The 17500-nt window shown below is 47.1% G+C and overlaps 9 protein-coding genes and 1 non-coding gene; 6 read left to right on the forward strand and 4 right to left on the reverse strand.

The window, feature by feature from the left end:
* Positions 1 to 1369, forward strand: part of CNAG_00185 (hypothetical protein) — a 1510-nt gene extending 141 nt beyond the window's left edge. Inside the window, exons 1-5 of the mRNA XM_012191201.1 lie at positions 1 to 281; positions 335 to 511; positions 572 to 756; positions 805 to 1079; positions 1131 to 1369. The exon at positions 1 to 281 is cut by the window's left edge and continues 141 nt beyond it. Coding sequence (XP_012046591.1) covers positions 1 to 281; positions 335 to 511; positions 572 to 756; positions 805 to 1079; positions 1131 to 1272 — 1060 coding nt within the window. The 3' untranslated portion in view covers positions 1273 to 1369.
* Positions 1208 to 1869, reverse strand: CNAG_00186 (mitotic spindle organizing protein 1). XM_012191202.1 has 4 exons: positions 1759 to 1869; positions 1674 to 1706; positions 1545 to 1615; positions 1208 to 1474 (listed from the first exon to the last, which is right to left on the reverse strand). Exons 1-4 carry the CDS (start codon positions 1811 to 1813, stop codon positions 1415 to 1417), a joined length of 219 nt encoding a protein of 72 aa, XP_012046592.1. The 5' UTR covers positions 1814 to 1869; the 3' UTR covers positions 1208 to 1414.
* Positions 1870 to 1978: 109 nt separating this feature from the next.
* CNAG_00187 (ubiquitin carboxyl-terminal hydrolase 1) lies at positions 1979 to 4420 on the forward strand. XM_012191203.1 has 4 exons: positions 1979 to 2575; positions 2641 to 2717; positions 2779 to 3321; positions 3372 to 4420. Exons 1-4 carry the CDS (start codon positions 2083 to 2085, stop codon positions 4380 to 4382), a joined length of 2124 nt encoding a protein of 707 aa, XP_012046593.1. The 5' UTR covers positions 1979 to 2082; the 3' UTR covers positions 4383 to 4420.
* CNAG_00188 (endoplasmic reticulum protein) lies at positions 4367 to 5502 on the reverse strand. XM_012190817.1 has 7 exons: positions 5345 to 5502; positions 5203 to 5278; positions 5056 to 5144; positions 4859 to 4989; positions 4674 to 4800; positions 4534 to 4621; positions 4367 to 4464 (listed from the first exon to the last, which is right to left on the reverse strand). Exons 1-7 carry the CDS (start codon positions 5476 to 5478, stop codon positions 4423 to 4425), a joined length of 687 nt encoding a protein of 228 aa, XP_012046207.1. The 5' UTR covers positions 5479 to 5502; the 3' UTR covers positions 4367 to 4422.
* A 45-nt stretch (positions 5503 to 5547) lies between these two features.
* CNAG_00189 (hypothetical protein) lies at positions 5548 to 7168 on the forward strand. XM_012190818.1 has 7 exons: positions 5548 to 5928; positions 5981 to 6161; positions 6227 to 6298; positions 6353 to 6427; positions 6481 to 6558; positions 6608 to 6738; positions 6813 to 7168. The coding sequence occupies exons 1-7, from the start codon at positions 5723 to 5725 to the stop codon at positions 7045 to 7047; spliced, it is 978 nt and encodes a 325-aa protein (XP_012046208.1). The 5' UTR covers positions 5548 to 5722; the 3' UTR covers positions 7048 to 7168.
* Positions 7169 to 7198: 30 nt separating this feature from the next.
* On the forward strand, positions 7199 to 9517 carry CNAG_00190 (hypothetical protein). XM_012191204.1 has 4 exons: positions 7199 to 7461; positions 7524 to 7844; positions 7905 to 8086; positions 8149 to 9517. Exons 1-4 carry the CDS (start codon positions 7338 to 7340, stop codon positions 9157 to 9159), a joined length of 1638 nt encoding a protein of 545 aa, XP_012046594.1. The 5' UTR covers positions 7199 to 7337; the 3' UTR covers positions 9160 to 9517.
* A 176-nt stretch (positions 9518 to 9693) lies between these two features.
* Positions 9694 to 11814, forward strand: CNAG_00191 (etoposide-induced protein). Its single transcript, XM_012191205.1, has 7 exons — positions 9694 to 10172; positions 10231 to 10266; positions 10324 to 10492; positions 10551 to 10810; positions 10868 to 10950; positions 11009 to 11085; positions 11138 to 11814. The coding sequence occupies exons 1-7, from the start codon at positions 9802 to 9804 to the stop codon at positions 11441 to 11443; spliced, it is 1302 nt and encodes a 433-aa protein (XP_012046595.1). The 5' UTR covers positions 9694 to 9801; the 3' UTR covers positions 11444 to 11814.
* Positions 11815 to 11981: 167 nt separating this feature from the next.
* CNAG_12035 lies at positions 11982 to 12734 on the reverse strand. The gene is made up of 3 exons (XR_001045322.1): positions 12536 to 12734; positions 12084 to 12431; positions 11982 to 12011 (listed from the first exon to the last, which is right to left on the reverse strand). It is a non-coding gene; the product is annotated as a hypothetical RNA (non-coding RNA).
* CNAG_00192 (hypothetical protein) lies at positions 12477 to 16727 on the forward strand. XM_012191206.1 has 8 exons: positions 12477 to 13451; positions 13506 to 14116; positions 14184 to 14360; positions 14415 to 14584; positions 14645 to 14823; positions 14877 to 15258; positions 15315 to 15358; positions 15411 to 16727. Exons 1-8 carry the CDS (start codon positions 12793 to 12795, stop codon positions 16393 to 16395), a joined length of 3207 nt encoding a protein of 1068 aa, XP_012046596.1. The 5' UTR covers positions 12477 to 12792; the 3' UTR covers positions 16396 to 16727.
* Positions 16601 to 17500, reverse strand: part of CNAG_00193 (GATA type zinc finger protein asd-4) — a 5476-nt gene continuing 4576 nt past the window's right edge. The window contains exons 3-5 of the mRNA XM_012191207.1: positions 17289 to 17500; positions 17180 to 17235; positions 16601 to 17130 (exon numbers count right to left, since the gene is read on the reverse strand). The exon at positions 17289 to 17500 is cut by the window's right edge and continues 1337 nt beyond it. Of these exons, the coding sequence (XP_012046597.1) occupies positions 16956 to 17130; positions 17180 to 17235; positions 17289 to 17500 (443 nt within the window). The 3' untranslated portion in view covers positions 16601 to 16955.

Genomic DNA, 17500 nt, shown 5'->3' on the forward strand with positions numbered 1-17500 from the left:
TCTCCTTCCTTTCGCCACCGCTCGTTCATCCCAACAGCCTCTTCAAGTCTATCTTTACCCGGCGCCCCAGTCCTCCCTTACATATCAGCAGTTGACACCCCCAACATTATCCTATACACAAGCGAAGGCTGTTCTTGATCATCATCTCAGGCAGGCTCCTTCTGCCTTCGATGACATTCCTGAAGATGAGAACATGTGGGTGCATCTGTTGCCATTGTGGGACTCAAGAGAGGTTGGGAAGGCTAGAGTCGTTGTCGTGGATGGTGGTGTAGAAGCTCAAGGTAAGCGTTGCTCATGGAATCTGCTACATGAGCTCATGTATCATATATAAAAGATGTCTTGCCCTTGTCTTTACCTTCAGAGCCTTCATTTTATCTCGACGACAATGTTCGCTCTCATTATCTTCTTGAACCTTACGTCCATAGCGCCAGAGAGACTTTCGAATCCATCGGCGATGCTCTTCCTGCCTTTTCTAAATCGATTAAGGATATATTTGACCTCGCTGGTACGAGTATGTTATTGTCTAATTTCGGAACATGACGACCGATAACTGATGGACGTGCTTTTACAGAGGCTGCAGAGATTCTCTTTCAGGAGCTTTCTTGCCTTAGCGCCTTGGCAGACTCCATTCCATGGGTTGACCGTGCAGGCGAACACCCTTGGAATGCCATCACCATCACGGGCCTCAAAGATGCGCAAAGGGGCTCTGACCTATGGGAGACCGGAAGGAAGACTGTGCAGGCAGGACTTGAGTCTGTAAGTGCGTCCCGTAGAGACGGATATGATGGCTAATAAGGATGGTAGATGACTGGCTTTGACTCTCCTCCACTCCTGCTTATTATTCGCCCCTCGTCATCGAACGTTTTATTGCCTCGAGCCGCTATGACTAGCTCTTTGCAAAGACGGTCGTTAGCATCACAGACTTGCTACTCGTCCAATGAGGCTTGCTCCGGAGCTACCAACTGCAACGACAGGGGAAAATGCGTTATCAAATCTGCTGAGGGTGATTCGGAATGTTGGGCATGCAAATGCAAAAACGGCTACACAGGTGAAGAGTGCCAGAAAGAGGACTATTCCACGTAAGCTAGGTGACATCTACTAGGCAGACTCATGCTTATCTGCGATCGTAGCTCTTTCATTATCTTGATTTTCTCCGCCGTTCTTTTGCTCGCTTTGGCAGGGGGCAGTATTGCCCTTCTCTCCACTATTGGGGAAACAAAACTTCCATCAACTCTTAATCTTGCTGTCAGCGGCGGTGTAAAGCATAATTAGAATGGGATGCTCCCAGCAGTAATGTAGCAGAATGAATAACGATGTGAAAAGACGGGTATGATAAGATAATAACATTTGATACAACAAACAATTATTTTCCTGAGAACCATATATCACAAAAAACTGAACGAAACCGCTGTTCCTAAACATTACTTTGAGAGTTTAGAGCTTCATTCTCTGAACGCAGTTCTTTGATAACAGCCTGTTATACCAAAACGCTTGCATTAGCTTCACTGCCGCGACGCGGAAAACAGGCTTTTGAAAGGACGCACAGCCAAGGTATCGGGGTTGGCGCCTTGCTCTATCATACCCACGCAGATTGAGAGGGTGCTCTTATCCAATCCTATCTTTTGAGGTCAGCTGTCTCACAGAAGTGGCACGTAAATGATGACTTGACTGACCGGTTTGAAGCAGCTGGGAAAGATCATATAAAGCTACGACGCGATATCAGCTGAGAAAGCCCCTTGAGCTGAAAGGAGAGCTTACAGTCTATGGTTTCCCTTGCATTCCGCAATATGGCCTCATCCTGGGTAGATGACATGTTGGATGACGATGAAAGCTTTTAGAATGGATATCAGATAATTTACTATATTTGCCCTCAAGTTCATACTTAAGATCACGCGCTTGCCGGCAAATTAACTCGCCGTGCGTTGAGTTCTCATTTCGTCACGACCAACAAGTTGCAAGTAAATTAATTGTGGGTGACGAAATCTCCTTGCTTCGTTCTTCATCTTTTTCTTTTCCTTACCAACTGTTTATCTTAACTCATAGCTCTCGGACCCTCCCGGGGCATAGAATCTGCGCAATGAGATGAGGAAACGACGCACGACTCCCAGATCAAACATTTCAAAGAACGCCAGCATTAGCAAACAACGGGCCGCTACACTGCCTGACGAAGAAACACAGTCCACAAGAAAGATACAAGCTGCCAACGTCGAGGAGCAAAAGCCGTCAGTAGAACGATTAAGCACCGGCAGACCCACTCTTGTCTCCGACGAGGAGAACTATTTATCTTCCCCAACACCACCTAAACCCATTATCTCTTTGGAACATCCAACATCTACAACTTCGACTAGCAAGGCCGCCACTGCCTTTCCACACATCTTGCTTGATGATCTCTGGATAGACATCCTATCATTTTTTGCTCAAGTATACCTTACATTATACAAAATGACTCTTGGATTTGAAAAATGGTGGGCCGGCACAGAGACAGAAGATAGCCATAGGGGCAAAGAGAAAAAAGAAAAAGAGGTCAAAGCCAAGAGGCGTAGGCGAAGGCTCGAGCCGTCGAGCAGTAGTTCTGGTAGGTTTCTTTCCTTCTTCCTGTTCTCTCCTTGTATGTATGATTAGTTTACGGGTGAAAAACAGATTCGGCAACAGGCCGATTCTTTCCTGGCATGGTAAATTTAAGTGGGACGCTGTGTTATATGAACTCTGTCCTTCAGGTAGGTTTCATAACATCGGCTTCTCATGCTTCAGTAGGAGCTTACTTGTCATCTCTTTTAGTCTGTCGCTTCAATACCCTCACTCATCATTCATCTCGAGAAAGTTATTGATTTGGCGGTAGAAGTGGACATGCCGACGCATGTCACAGATGCTCTTCTCGACGTTATCCGGGATCTCAACACTCCCAATAAACGCCCCCCTCCTGCTCTTCGACCACACAACCTTCTCACTGCCCTATATCCTCTTCCTGCCATTCGACGATTATTGGGTACTCATGAGCAGCAGGACGCCCATGAACTATTTCTGGTGCTGGCTGAAGCGGTCTCTGATGAAGTTGTCAAGGTTGCTGCAGAGGTCGCCAAAGTGCGAGGCATAGGGGAAATTATCTCATTACAGGGATACTTGTCTGGGAAAAATGATGGAAGTGGCCAACCTATGAGAGCCGGTGACATGGAGGGAGCCAAAAGAAGGCAAAGAATAAGAGGTGTGGCTCAACCATGGGAGGGCTTGTTGGCAAGAAGAAGAGTGTGTCAACGTTGCGGTTGGAGTGAGGCTATTAGGATGGATACTCTAGGAGGAATTGAATTGCCTGTCCCGTTACATGTGTGTAAAACAGTTCACCCAGCGTGATGTAGCTGAACGCTTGTTTTTAGGGCAATACCACTCTTGACGCCTGTATAATGGAGTACCTTGCACCCGAAATACTTTCCGATGTCACATGCGAAATGTGCTCCCTCAAGCTCACACTGAATTACTACACTACCGAAGTTGAGCGATTGTCGGGCTCCTCCTGTAAAGGGACTCCGAAGGAGAAGAATGAGCCCGGTAATGACAGTCAAATCAGTAGTAGTCGGAAAAAGAGAGCTCGCGAAGCTCGTCGCGCAGAGACTAGGCTACGAGAGATGGTTAATTCCAACACGGTTAGCGATTTTGGGGAACCTAATCTAACGCCTTTACCGTCATCCGGTTTGACTGCGCAAATACCGGTCAAATGGCTTACGGCCAAAACAGTGTCCACTCGACAGTGTGTCATAGTTCGTCCTCCCCAATCTCTCCAATTACATTTCATTCGCTCGGAATTCACCATGTATGGAACGGTGCAAAAAAAGACCGCAAAAGTCTCATTTCCATTATTATTAGATCTCACAAGATTTGTCTCTGACGGAGTGTGGGAAGAAAGAAGCGGGATAAAAAATATGCTTACATCAGTCTCAACCGAGAAAACTGTTCATTCAACAACAGGACGAAGGGTAATATACCAGCTTGAGTCAGCGATTCTTCACTACGGATTTACCCACTCTTCTGGCCATTTCGTCAGTATTCGACGGAAACCCTCCCCACCTTTGGCCAAAGATGAAAAGTCATTTCGACCCTTGCAAGTGGCGAAAAATTGTCCTGATGGGTGTAGATGCCAGGATTGCGTTTATTTTGGGCAGGTGAGGGATCTTGAAGAGACGAAAGTACCAGGCAGAGGATGGCTGCGGATTAGCGATGCAGATGTAGAAGAGGTCGGCGAAGAGGCGCTTCACGAAGCTGGAGGGGCCGTCGTCATGCTTTTCTATGAACGTGTCATGGAGTACGTAGTAAAAAAAGTCGTGCATGATGAGCGACTTGAAGGAAACGGTGACGGGCAAGACGTTGGAGGTTTAGAAGATAACATTTAACACCCTTTAATGTAATATGCATCTGACTGTATTATAGACTTCAACCAAGCAATCGCGATCTGATAGCAGACCATTCGGGAGGCTATGCGGAGTATGAATATTAACCCCAGTTCGAGGGAATCGAGGAATACCCCATGGGTAAAATACTCACATTTGATCGTGTTTCAAAATGCAGCCAGTCACCTGAGCCCGTCGGCAGGATGCCCATGGACGAGCATTTGTACAGTCCTAGCGCCAGGCTTGAAGAGGTATCAGAATTTTGTTTGTTCGGTTGAAATAATTTATACGCACATCAGCCCTTGACAAACCACGTATAATACCATAGGTCCTATTAAAGGTGCGTAGGTTGATTCTTCTGTAGCGACCTTGACTCCCTTTCGAGACGTCGACGAAGGCGTCGGTTTGAAAGGTTCGAATGCTATCAAATAATGTTATAGTATATGTGGCTTGTACGAGGATCGCGAGAAAGAATGTACCTTGGAAGATGTTGAATACGGCGGAAATGGGCTGAGTTAAGAGCATGAAAATCATCCCAAGAGAGAAGATCTGAATTCCCGAGCCTGAGAAGTAAAGCATTATGGCCTGCATTGGGAGAGATTTAGCAGGCCTTATAGTCGATGGTACGTATCAGCAACCTAGCACTGAAAGATGGAAGGAAGGGCATGCGGCTCACGATAAGGCCAAATCCCATGCCCTCTTCATCTTCAGTTCGGTGGATTTTCGAGTTTGCTTTGCGAGCGCCTCGTCATTTGCTTGGACATGCTATATGATGGATATTCCAGCTCAGTTTCAGCCATTTGTGGCCCATAGGAAGCATTACCTTGGAAGAAGCGGAGGCTAATTGTTTGGTTGTGAAAGGGGCCAAATACCCTGGCGGGTTGGGTACGGAAGATGGCCTAGACGACGCAAATGAGGCATGTTTCAGAGGTCGAAAAGCAAAGATGTGCTCTGATGACACTCACTTGGACTGGGAGACGGTGTAATCTAGTTTGATAAGGGACATGTTGTGTGTACAGCGCTGCCCTATGTGTCGTTCAAGGTGAACTGACAAGAGGATTGTCAAGACGTAGGAGATGGGCTGCAAGATAGACGGCATCTAAAAACGATTACAAATTCTAATAAGCCACTAATCCCGAAGTGCAGATCTAATTCATTTCTAATTCATTTCTGACCCATCTGTAACAATCCGCCGGAACAACATTCAATTCCTGCTGTCGTCCACCGCGCACGCCGTCCAGTCCATGCTCGCTCCGCTACTGGAAACGGATATTCTATTCTTTAGGCAATAGCGCATACATGTCCAGACTCTAAGTTCCAAGATCACAATTAACAACATACACATGCAGCACTTCGCCCCGGCAGTCGCAGTTCTCTTACTTTTGGGATTCTCTCGAGCCGAAGAGCTCTCGTGCTCCTCGTCCAAAGTCAACATCGACCCATGCCTCAGCCCTTCGCCCGGCGGTCTCTTCGTATTTCGACAACGTTTCGATCCTGATGCGGGTGGTGATTCCGGCAACTGGAATATAGATGGGCTTGAAGTTCTGACGTAAGTACGGATAACTAAATGTCGTAGGGGGCTAATGATTATGCTCCGGCAGCTGTGACACGCAACAACCGCAAAACGTAACCGCTTACGCTCCTACGTATAGTCATGAAGAAATCGGCTCTTTCTGTCTCAAATCCAGCCTGTTTTCCGAGGAAAACTCATTCGCGAATTCCGAGAAAGCTTGGGCTCAGAGCGAGGTCGGAGAAGGCGTTGAGGAAGTCTGGGAACGGGCGGTCAGTGCTTTGTTTTTCTCGCTGAGAGCCCTATTTCCCGAGGAAATTACTCATTGAGAGTGTAGTGGAACACGGCAGGAAGGTTCATTTCCACTTTTCATTCTAAATGCTACAAGAATGCTCAAAGGGGCAATGGTGTAAATTCCATCGTCTTCAAGTCATGACAGATGCTAAGCTTCCGTGGGTCTTAGGTACCAGAATTCTTTGACGTTTTACAAAAGCTACGTTGGAGATTCCCCACAACTCAGCTCCTTTCAGATAATGATGTACGTAGCCAAAGTCCCAAAGTCTTGTTGAATGGGACTCTGACATCAGACAGATCACTCCTTCTGAGGATATAAGCTACTCCCTAGCAGAGCTTACAAGCGCATTATCCACGGGGGGGAATTTTCCGGTAGTGAGTGACATTAGAAGTTAACTGGTGTGAGCTATACTGACGATACCAGGTCATCTGTGACAATACCATGCTCTCCACCATCCTGTGGCCTTTACTTGTCCGAGGCTCCTTTGCCATGGGTACTTTTGAACCTACCTCGATGTTGCAGCGTGAATCAAATTGCCCTCAAGATGGAATCATGTAAGTAGGCTGAAGACTGTGCAATATACAGCAATATACATTATGACTCGGCGATGTTGATAACATAATACCAGCTATCGACCTTCCAACAGACGCCCTATCCCAAAAGCGACAGCCACTTGGGATCGTATTTTTCGGCCTTCACCTCGTCCTATCACCCTTTCACATGACGAGTCGAAGCTATATTACCGGACTCAAGTGCCAGATGATCTAAGACAGAAGCTTGCATTGTTCAAGGGCTATGAGCAAGGAAAAGAGGAGGGAAAAATAGAAAGGGCTGATAAGAAGTTCTGGAGAGATGAATTATAATTGTTGAAGATTGCACCCTCTTAATGTGCCTACTGCCTTGCGTCGGTGCCGCGGCAATACGCAAGTGTCCGCTTTATTACGTAATTATACCTTTGGCCGATGCGATGATGCATGTTCGGAGGCAAGGTGCATGGGGCTGAGGATTGATATTCCCGCGCTCTGCTATATCTGATACGGGCGATCTTTTCCACTTCTGCACTTTCCTCACAAGTAATCTCGAAAACATCCTCCATATCTCTAGCATATCCTAAGCACACATTTGCCACTGACAAGATACGGTCGCAATCGCCATGCCGGAGGATCTTTCCTTTCTTGACCAGCTCGAAGACTGGCTAGAGGCCCAGATTCCCAACAATCTTCACGATTTACCATCAAAGATGTTTGATACTGTTGAAAAATTGACCAACGATCTATGTGAGGCTCTTCCTTCATCCGCATTGTTGAGTTGTACTGGCTTGCTAATTTTTCCATAAAAGTTGAGACTCTCAATGTTCATGGTCCACCCTCTATCTCAATACCCTTTCCACCCTTCGGGGCCAAAGAAGTGCCCACTGCCCCTCTCCCTCCTTCGCCTCCCCCCAGTAGTACAATTTCTTGCTGTCAAAATGCGGTCTATAGATCTGGTCGGTTCGTGAAGACTCATCCTGTCGCTGTTGGAGCGGCCATATCCGTTGGCTTGGGCTTCACGGGACTTATGGCATATCATGGTGCAAGCTTCTTTGCTAAGGGGAGGAAGGAAAGAAGACAATTCGGCGTCAATGGAGTTGTGCGCGACGGTATGTTGAAAGAAGCTATTGGTAAGCTTATCTGATCGGTGTGAAACAATTGGTAAGGTGCTGACAGCATATGCACCATAGTGATCCTCGCCCCATCTCCCATGCCTCATATCCTTGTCCCGCTTGCAGCGAGCCTTTTGAGGGCAGGATATATTGTATTGATTGCTGTCACCAATAACAGGGATGCGCAGTCTCTTGAGAAAAGATTGAATGGATTGGAGGAAAGATCAGCCTTGCGTGTCCTTGTCTACGACCCGGATGACGTGCGTACATGAATATTTCATTTATGGCAATTGTGGCTGACTGTTTTGGGTGATTATGATAGCCTTCCACCTTCCCTCCATTCCATCGTTCGCTTCTTGCAACCCTTACTCTCCGTTTCCCTGTCAATGGAAGGTATACCGCGGGGGATCCATACAATCCACAACCATCTCAACTAGCTCACATCCATGCCTTCCTTTCCCTCTATCCCCTACACCCGTCTCCACCATCTCAGCCAGGAGCCCTTCCAGCCCTACCTACTCTTCTTGCGCCTAACCCCGACGGCAGTAAACCAATGCTGGTGAATTTTTACCCGTCAGGTTCAGTACCGACGACGCCTGTTACCTTTGCTAGCCAGATTCTCTCTAGCAACCATGTCTTGCTTGGTAAGAATCTGGCAGCATCATCTGGTGCTAGAGTTATCTCCATATATATTGGCGACGTTGATCTACCAACTCTGCCTGCGATTCTCAGCCATGGCAAAACTCTTTCTCGTCGTCAGATCGCTAAAGAGCGACTTGCGCAGGTAGCATCACCGCAGCAAAAGGTGTCTATCATTCGAGACTACATCTACGGCTCGTTCAATGCTATTTTCAGCGTGGTTATCGGAACCCTCGGCTTGGGAACTGTAGTGAGAGATTACAAGACGTTTGAGAAAGAGGTTCTGAGAGCCATCAAATCGTCTCACGGCCAATTTTTCTTCATTGGTCAACGATCGTTTCTTCCATTTTTCATTGCGCATCTGCCTATCCCCAGCTCCTTCCTTCCTCCTCTTTTAGCGTACCTGCCCGCAATGCCCTCTTGCACCGGCCCTGTGGCTTCTGAGCACGTCAAATCCGCTGGCTACAAGAACAAAATTTCTATGGCCAAACAAGGGGCGACCAATCGCCAGGACACCAATGGGGAAAAAGAGAGGTTATCAGCTTCGGAGGGCAGTGAACATGAGGCCGGAGAAGACCTCATCAGCTCAGTGCACACTGGAACGAGCACCAGCAGTAGAGGTGTGTGTAGTGAGAGCTCCGAGGGGGCTAGCGGTCTTGGAGGTAGTTGGGTTGGATTGGAGGACGCCATTTGAGCTTGCGTGCTTATCAACGCTGAAATTCCTGCGGCGTGGAGAAGTTGTCTGAGTGGGTGTATGGTTCGTCTGTTTGCTCTTTGCTCTCCGTTGTTTGAATTAAAATTCTCAAATCAATTGCTTGTGATTTCTTATGTCATGTAATTATATATCACGTTTTCCAAAGCGGGCGGCTGACCGATGCATGACTGGTCGTTGACTTTGTCTAGGGACTGGGAGAGTGCGGCCACTAGCGTTTGATGAGTTCTTGCTTGTAGATCTCGCCACCTCGCAAGATATGAATAGGCGATGGGGAGTACAACACATCGAAGATCTATCAGTCATCTAGGGGATGGTTTCGTCACCATCTGGTCTTTGTAAACTGCTGATATACTTTACAAAATGCTGATATACTGTTTGCTGTCTCCTGTTTGGTCGATCTCGGGAGTTGTAGTAATAAAAAAATAATTGATCGACGCGATAAGATTGCACGCGTCGCGTGGTAACCATAATAAATAGATCCCGGATAGATCGAAGATGTTTTGATGTCTTAAACGAGAACGCTCACAACCACGCCCAACTCCCAAACAGACAACAGACGATCTCCAACTCTCGAGCACGTTCTTGAAGGCTTTTACAAACCCTTGGATCAACCTCGTAACGATGCTTCACCGTCGCCACCCTATTTTACATCCAGTTCCTCCCTCCCCTTCCCGTCAACATCATGACACTCTCGGCACTACAAGCTTCACAGGCACACCATTACCACCGACCTCATCGCATACATCGGGTCCTGGTCGCCCTGCTTTTAATCCAGCGCATGAGGAGCTGGATGCGGGAACGAAGGCCGCTTTATATGATCCCGGGCTCAATAGACCTGGTAGAAGTAGTATGAGCAAGGGGACGAACATCGACTGGGACACTGCTGAAAGTAGAAAAAATTTAACAGATAGGGTGGGGATAGGCTTGCGAAATGTTAGACATGGGATGAAGGATGCGCTAAGAATGGATAGGAGTGTAAATCTGGTCTGGAAGTAAGTCAATGGTCGCAGCGTGGAACGTGCTTGTCCACTAGCTAATAACTTTACGAAGTGATCGTGAGCTGAAAACTTTAATCATAAAGTCGACGTACGATCGATCATCTCTTTGCTTTTCATCAGCTGCTAAGCTGATGGCAAAATGAAGGTTAATTAACCTTTTATCACTACTCCTGTTGTCCTTGTCCTCTCTAATTTTTTCACCAATACTGGTGCATCCGGCCTCCACCGACATGCAAACGCGTACAAAAGCGATCGGTATGTGGTATAACATCTTGCTCAGTTGGCCTGTTTTTGTCGTGTGTTTTTGGATCAATGTGAGTTGGTGCTTTGGAGATTTTGGACCAGCGTTGACGTTCAGTGCTGCTATTGTAGGCCAATTGGGGACCCGAAATATCAAAACGGGCTCAAGTATTACTTCATCCTACTTATCGGCACCAGCCATCTGTCTGGGGCACACCAAAGTCTACGCAAATGGCAACGGGCTATACAGCCAAATTTTTTTCTTCGGCCATTCGTGTCCTTCTCATCAGCGATTTCACGTTGGTATCCCGCTTGATAGGAGTGATCCCACTCATCGGCTGGCTATGTGCCCTTGTCTATATGTCTATCATCAGCTCATACTATTGTTTTGAGTGAGTTCGGCAGTTAAATTCGTGGAAAGCTCTGTTGACCTTCAATCCATTCCAAAGGTGGACATTTTCTACGAAGAATTGGTCGCTGGATTACAGAATAAAATATCTACAGGCGAGATTGGCATATATGTTTGGTTTCGGTAGGATTGACGCATTTTGTCCTGTTGTCCAGCGACTAACAGCCTGATTTTTTCATAGGAGTTCCAGTGACCCTGATGACATCTTTCGGACCGCCTTTGGTGGCAATGGCCATATTTGCTCTAGTATACCCCTTTGTAGACATCGCCCCACTTAAATGATTAGGACGCTGTTGACCATCGTTTTTAGTTTGTCATCCAAGCGTTGCTGTCTAATCCTCCACGGAACGCAACATTGTTACCCTTGAATCCCTCTTCTCGACCTCTCACTCCCTCTTTCGGCGTCAAGAGCTCGAATGCTTTCTCGGCCGATTTTTTTGGCGAACCTACGTACTCCAGTTTGGAATCTCCGACAGAAAAGGAGTGGGAGCTTAAGCTTCCAATCTTTTGGTTTGCCAATCATGCCCTGAGAGGTTTGAAATGGTTGGAAGATGCTGCAGCAAGGGACAGGAGGAGTGGTAGGAAAGTCATGTTTGGTCTGGATTCGCAAGATTGAGTGGACAGATAATGTAAATGACTGGCTTAAACTCATTGTTGTGTATTCAGAGAATAACTCGGAAACTATTATTCTTTGGCCGCTGACCTCAATTTTCAAGGATCTTCAGCATTGAAAACATAAGAAACGAGGAGGAGGGCAAACAGCCACGAGACAACTAAGAGACACCAGACTTGGATTCGGTTTTTAACATATGACTCCTAGATGAATACTGGGTTGGCTTGCAAAGGATGCCGTGCCATCACATGACCTGCTACAGAAAGCTAGATGGTGAATAATCAACGGAAGATTCGCGGAAGGGGGGGGGGTAGCCGGAAATTAAAGGAGGTTAATAAAAGAATAAGGGCCACTGGCAGAAGAGTGTAGCATGAATTTTATTGGAACCGTCTAGCGAGATCCCAGGTGATAAAAAGGTCCAAAAACGAGGTTATTATTCCCCCGGAATCCAGATTTCCTGTCTCATGCCTCAAAGCCTTCGGCCCGATTGACGCCGTACAAGTATTAATAGCTATAAAAAGATGAAGAGAAAAACATAAATAATAAATTTGAAATGAATAAATAATTAAAGCTATAAGGTAGGAGTAAAAGAATATAAAATGTGAGTATGAAGTGTATAAGCTTGTATGCGATACGGACCCACCTCGCAACAGCACATGTCCACAAGTCCACAGGTGGAGGACACAAGAACACCACAAAGTCAATGTCACTACTGCGTGGTGTCGGCTTGTCGTTTTACGTTCAGCATATTGCTCATGGGTTGGCATTCCCAGCGTTCTCAAATAAAAAGCTGTTCAATTGTTTGTCAAGTAATAAGAACAGTACCCATCACCCATCATCCGTCATATAAAATCGAGCTCGTGGAACTGCATAAGGCACTGGTGGGCATTGATTGATGGGATCCATATGAGTGGTAAATGAATTATGGAACACGGGACCAGTTCCTGGTGTTAGGGCTAATGTGAGCCCGGGCCTTACCTGGAACAGAGAACTATGGTGCCGTCGGAAGAATGGGGAATGAAAGTAAGACGAAAGGGAAGGGTGATGGGTGATTAATAGTGATCTGCGTTTTCTTTGCGAGATCTGATTACTTACGTATTCTTTTGGGACTGGTATAAGGTTCAGGCACGAGGCACGAGAGGTTTCGAGGCGGTTAAGGGCGGGCGAGGCACGAAAGGAGAGGAGTGAAGTGGGCGGAACGTGGCGTGGGCCAGTGGAGTGGGCGAGCAGCGATCGGCGAAAAGTGTGGATGTAGGAAGCGGTTATCTGCGAAAGGGGGAAGGGGCGAGGCGATCAGCGGAACTCCCTTATAAACCCGGTCCTTTCCTCCCTCCACCTGTCCCCCAGCTGCCATGTCCCATCACCGTCCCTCGCCAGACCAGTCGCCCTACTATCCACTCCCCCAACCCCCTTACCAGCCCCAGTACGCCGAGTCGATGCCCACGAGAGCGCCCCCCCCAATGACTATCTCCCTTCCCCAATTCCAGCCACCCCCCTACTCCCAGCAGCAGTCTCAAACTTCACTTCCCTCGCCCTTTGAAACCCCTCTACGCATGCCCATGAGCTCGACCCCTTTATCATCACATCATGAAGGAATGGTAGATTACTTCTCCGCCTGGGAAGGGCAACATATACAGCCAGTGCCAGACCTCCATCAACACTCACTCCAGCATCAGCCGCTGCTGTCTCAGCACCCTTCTTCTTTGCCGCTACCGAACCACAGTCCTAAAGAATGGCAGTCACAAGCACCTCGCTCGTCCCGTAAGGCCGGCCGTCAGCCGAATTCCAAGGCTACTAGTTCCGATTCCATGAGTGGCACCAAAACTACCAGGCAGCAATTCACTGCATGTGGCGCGTGCCGTCACAGACGGGTAAAATGTGATTTGAAAGATAAGCAGGAACAGGCCGAGGAAGCAGCTCTGTTGGAGAGTAATGGGCGCACTGGACCCCTGAGAAAGCAGGCCAAGAAGGTTCAATGTTCAAATTGTTTAGAAAGAGGGCTCAACTGCGTGTAAGCTGACTTTGTACATTCATCCACTTTTTCCTGGCTCATGTTGCTTTATAGAGACGAGTTTGCACCTATCAAAGCTGCCAAGCAACTACGCCGTGGAAAGCGAATCACAGAGATAGAACAATTATATGGGAGATCGGCAGCCAACGCAGAGAGTATACATGGCAATACCTCTACACCTTCTGTTAAGCAGCCTGTACCGTCTGTCAAATCTAATACTCAACGTACTCACCCCATTATCCCCGAATTGACCCGAGAGTTCTTTGAATCAGACTTCTTCCGTAGGTTTCAAGTTCAACGGCCAGTCATTGATCCCGGAAACTTCCTTGAGAGATATTTATCGCAGACAAATCCTCACGCAGAAGCCATGGGCACCGAAGGGGCCATCCTCTGCCACGTACTTTACGCCTGGGCTGTATCATATGGCGTAGACGAGTATGGCCGTCTGGATCTACCAGAAGGTGGGAGAGAGCCATTAACTGGGGTCAACGTCACAAATGCATGCCCTGGAGAAGTGCAAAGAGAAAAAGATAGATCTGTGAGGAAGGAGAAGATGAAAAGCGTAGTAGAAGTCATTCTTAAGGAGATTGATGACTGTGGGGTGATGAGAAAACCGACGTGGGATGGTGTTCGAGTCTTGCTCATGATATTACCGTTGACAGAAGGTGAGTTCGCTAAGTCACATCACCTGTACACCTCAAACCTCAAATACTCAAAGTCCATTTACTGCAGGCATATCAACACCGGTGGAGCGACTGGTCATGTATGATGCTGCCATCTCACAGGTTTTCATGCTATGCTCCCATTTCTCCATGGGGTATGATGGATTACCATCCGCTGTCGCAGCAGTGAATGGGGGCACAGAAGATGACCAGGGTATGACCGTAGTCCGTGTTCGAGTTTACTGGTGTAAGTGACTGTTGCTTTGTAGACCTTTTGTGCGAGGCTGACGGCATTTTGCAGATGCCTTTGTTCATGAAGGCATAACAACCGGTCTCAAGGGCGGAAGATTACACTTTGATGAAGAGGATATGGAAGCAATGCAAGACATCATTGATAATAATGCACTGGTTCGAGATTCGGTTTCCTTTCGGATATCAACCAAGTTTGCTACTGCCCCTATAAATCTAGCCGTAAGTGCTCGGAATCGCTGCCCACCTTTATAGTAAGGCTGTACTGATGCATTTTCGTAGCTCGCATGTCGAAAGATTAATAAAGCACTAACTGGTCCCAAAGCAAAGCGGCGGACGGCTGTGAATGTCGATTTAGTCAAGCAAGCTTGGGAGGCTCTGGAAAGGTGTTGGGAAGAGTTTGACGAATTGTTGAAGGTTGGGCCCAATCACAAATACATTTTGGGGGAAGAAGTTGCTAGGCAAGTTTATCCTACTTCAGTTCTGTTTATTTTGGAATTAACTTCATTGTCAGGTTTGCGGATGGCTGGAAAATCTTCCTGTTCGAGGCCCAGAATGTGATCTACAACAATCTGGAAGCGCGGCGGCAGAAACTTTCTGATACTGGTGTCCAATTTACTGCCCGCATCACCGAATCTACGTCGCCTTCAACGGCTAACAGTCCGGAAGTCACGCATGCTGACATCGTCGCCATCGACCATTTGTTGGACATCGCCAAGAGTAAATGTGAAGTCAAAACGAGACAAATTGTTGATCTGGTAAAAATGTACGTTGGCACGAGGTTCTTTGAATGGGATGCTAGCCTTGTAAGGGACGGGACATATTACGCAGCCATGTGGTTGGTCAAGCAGGGAGGAAGCAGTGAGGATGTGGCAGTCTGTATTCAAGCGCTCAATGTAAGTAATGTCTTTTACACAAAACTTATGTGTGCTTATGTTCGATCCCCTCCTAGGAGCTGAGATGGGCTCACGCGAAAGCCTGGGAACGTTCTGCAGAGTGAATCTCATTTCCATGTCACCCGAATAGCATTGAGGCTGACCCCTTGTAGTCTCCGGAAAGAATGGCTTGAAAAACATGTTACGGATGATCCTCACGGGCAAAATAAAGAATGTGACTCTGTTATCGTCAATCTTGAGGAGCTAGGAGAAGATAAAAGAACAACCGAAGTGCTCGAAAGCCAACATGAAGTCCCTGAGCAACCCAATATGTCTCCAGTCAATACCTGTGATCCCGATATTGGCATTGATAAATCCCGGTCTGAATTACAAGACAATTCGGAGAAGTTGAAACGAACACATGCAAGCCACAACTACCATATTCATCAACAGCCGCAACTCCCCCATTCTTCCCAGATATACTCCTACCCAGATTCGCAACATCATTTACCGCAGCCCCTTCCGAACTCGTACGCGGATCAGCCGCACGTAGATATCATTCAACCTTCTTCCATCACCTCATATTCAAGCCAACCTTCCGGGATTTCCGGTCCCCAATATCAGGCCAAAAGCAACCATATGTCTACAGCTGACTCGACCTTTGCATCCTCACATGCAACTCTCCCCATCAATGATACGAAGGTGAATGTCATGGACATGCCCAGCAACTACCATCGTGTTCACATGCGAGAAGGTTTCTTCGAAGGTGATAGTTTCCATTTATCCCATGGCGCGCATCAAACTCAAATATATGAGGAAGTAGAGACGCGTAATGACTCATCCCCGTCCCATCATAAATTTGTTGGACAAGGTCATGGCAATATCATGATGGGTGAACATGGGTATCGAGCATACGAGGAATTTGACGGCCAGACGGGTTATATGGCCGTCGAAGGGTATCCTCAATCAAGACAAGTACACCAAGTCTATGACTATCACCATGAACCATCTCATCTCCATCCTCACATTCAGGATGTCCAAACTCAGGGAACAGGACACGGCGAATACAACAGTTACCAGCATCACACTGCGGAGTTGCAGGGGCAATTTGTGCTCCAATATGATGGGACCCACCTATTTACTCCTTATTCCAACTGAGCCTTGGTGACGAAGTCGCTAGAGGTGGATAGAGGACCTGGAGGCGAAGTAAAAAAAAGCATAAATAAAAACTAAAAAAAGTTAAAAAGAAAAACGCACGTTCATAGCGTCGTTGATTTTCATCATATGCAAATGCTTTTTCCGTCGAGATTGAAGTCTCTACACCTCTTGTAGCCTTTGCGCAACGTTTGGAACTGTAAACTGTAATAAACTTCGGAGCCAAAAAATGATACATTTCGATGATCAACGAGCGTCTTAAGTTTCCCCAAAACTCAACCCAAAAAAAAATCCAATAAACATTGTAATTGTATCAAACATATAAGAACCGAGCCTCTTTTTAGAGACCCGGAGGCTTTAAGAATCCATACATGGTACCGTTGGATGCACGGACCTGAGAGTAGTTCAATGATATAAGTTTGAAAACAATACGATAAGTTTTAACCGAATAATATGGAAATGAAAAACATAAAAGCGGAACGTCAGGCGCAACCAGAGCCCGCTATGCGAGCGACAATACGCCTCTCCCCGAATCTCCACTCCCATTGCTTCCATTCATTCGCTCATTCAACAAGAGCATCAGAAGCATGCCGTGCCTTCTTGCTTCCGCCACCGGAGTTTGCAGAGGATGCGATTGTTGGCGAGGTGGGCTTTGACCGCACAGACGTATTTTTTGATGAAGCGACACTGTTCTTGCGGGAAGGGTTGCTTTCTTTCGGTCCAGGACCCGCTCGGTTTCTACACGCCCTGATTAGATATTGCAATTCTCGCCGAATTGTAAACGCACCTTTTCTTAATAACATCCGTCTTGAGCGACAAGGGCCGAACGACGCCGTGCAATTTCTGATAGATCATTAGAGCATTCCAAATTATTTAGACGAAAACAGAGTATTCACATAGAAAAGTCCACACGCATTGCACAACGGTTGTCCATCTGGATCTCGTCTCCATAAAGGAGTGTTCGTGGTCTGACAATTCGTACACATTGTGGGGTTCTCACCAGTAGGCATGATAGAGCCTGGTCCGCCCTCATTTTCACTCGTTGGCGAACCTGGTCGAGACTTATTATTTCCATCTGATCCCTTGTTCCCTTTACTAGAACCAGACC

The sequence above is a fragment of the Cryptococcus neoformans genome, chromosome 1 (assembly GCF_000149245.1).
Source record: "Cryptococcus neoformans var. grubii H99 chromosome 1, complete sequence".
Classification (NCBI taxonomy): Eukaryota; Fungi; Basidiomycota; class Tremellomycetes; order Tremellales; family Cryptococcaceae; genus Cryptococcus; species Cryptococcus neoformans.

Excerpts from the sequence above, each read along its gene's own strand:
- CNAG_00187 (XM_012191203.1), top strand. The coding sequence starts at position 2,083 with ATGAGGAAACGACGCACGACTCCCAGATCAAACATTTCAAAGAACGCC. Across the intron at positions 2,576-2,640 it reads GCCGTCGAGCAGTAGTTCTG|ATTCGGCAACAGGCCGATTC; the intron begins GTAGGTTTCTTT and ends GGTGAAAAACAG. Across the intron at positions 2,718-2,778 it reads ATATGAACTCTGTCCTTCAG|TCTGTCGCTTCAATACCCTC; the intron begins GTAGGTTTCATA and ends CATCTCTTTTAG.
- CNAG_00189 (XM_012190818.1), top strand. The coding sequence starts at position 5,723 with ATGCAGCACTTCGCCCCGGCAGTCGCAGTTCTCTTACTTTTGGGATTC. Across the intron at positions 6,559-6,607 it reads CGGGGGGGAATTTTCCGGTA|GTCATCTGTGACAATACCAT; the intron begins GTGAGTGACATT and ends TGACGATACCAG. Across the intron at positions 6,739-6,812 it reads TGCCCTCAAGATGGAATCAT|CTATCGACCTTCCAACAGAC; the intron begins GTAAGTAGGCTG and ends ACATAATACCAG.
- CNAG_00191 (XM_012191205.1), top strand. The coding sequence starts at position 9,802 with ATGCTTCACCGTCGCCACCCTATTTTACATCCAGTTCCTCCCTCCCCT. Across the intron at positions 10,951-11,008 it reads GGCATATATGTTTGGTTTCG|GAGTTCCAGTGACCCTGATG; the intron begins GTAGGATTGACG and ends ATTTTTTCATAG. Across the intron at positions 11,086-11,137 it reads TTGCTCTAGTATACCCCTTT|TTTGTCATCCAAGCGTTGCT; the intron begins GTAGACATCGCC and ends CATCGTTTTTAG.
- CNAG_00186 (XM_012191202.1), bottom strand. The coding sequence starts at position 1,813 with ATGTCATCTACCCAGGATGAGGCCATATTGCGGAATGCAAGGGAAACC. Across the intron at positions 1,707-1,758 it reads TGCAAGGGAAACCATAGACT|CTTTATATGATCTTTCCCAG; the intron begins GTAAGCTCTCCT and ends ATCGCGTCGTAG. Across the intron at positions 1,616-1,673 it reads TTCCCAGCTGCTTCAAACCG|GATTGGATAAGAGCACCCTC; the intron begins GTCAGTCAAGTC and ends CTCAAAAGATAG.
- CNAG_00192 (XM_012191206.1), top strand. The coding sequence starts at position 12,793 with ATGTCCCATCACCGTCCCTCGCCAGACCAGTCGCCCTACTATCCACTC. Across the intron at positions 13,452-13,505 it reads GAAAGAGGGCTCAACTGCGT|AGACGAGTTTGCACCTATCA; the intron begins GTAAGCTGACTT and ends GTTGCTTTATAG. Across the intron at positions 14,361-14,414 it reads CCGTGTTCGAGTTTACTGGT|ATGCCTTTGTTCATGAAGGC; the intron begins GTAAGTGACTGT and ends GGCATTTTGCAG.
- CNAG_00188 (XM_012190817.1), bottom strand. The coding sequence starts at position 5,478 with ATGCCGTCTATCTTGCAGCCCATCTCCTACGTCTTGACAATCCTCTTG. Across the intron at positions 5,145-5,202 it reads TAGCCTCCGCTTCTTCCAAG|CATGTCCAAGCAAATGACGA; the intron begins GTAATGCTTCCT and ends TCCATCATATAG. Across the intron at positions 4,801-4,858 it reads CGTATTCAACATCTTCCAAG|CATTCGAACCTTTCAAACCG; the intron begins GTACATTCTTTC and ends ATTATTTGATAG.
- CNAG_00190 (XM_012191204.1), top strand. The coding sequence starts at position 7,338 with ATGCCGGAGGATCTTTCCTTTCTTGACCAGCTCGAAGACTGGCTAGAG. Across the intron at positions 7,845-7,904 it reads TATGTTGAAAGAAGCTATTG|TGATCCTCGCCCCATCTCCC; the intron begins GTAAGCTTATCT and ends TATGCACCATAG. Across the intron at positions 8,087-8,148 it reads TTGTCTACGACCCGGATGAC|CCTTCCACCTTCCCTCCATT; the intron begins GTGCGTACATGA and ends TGATTATGATAG.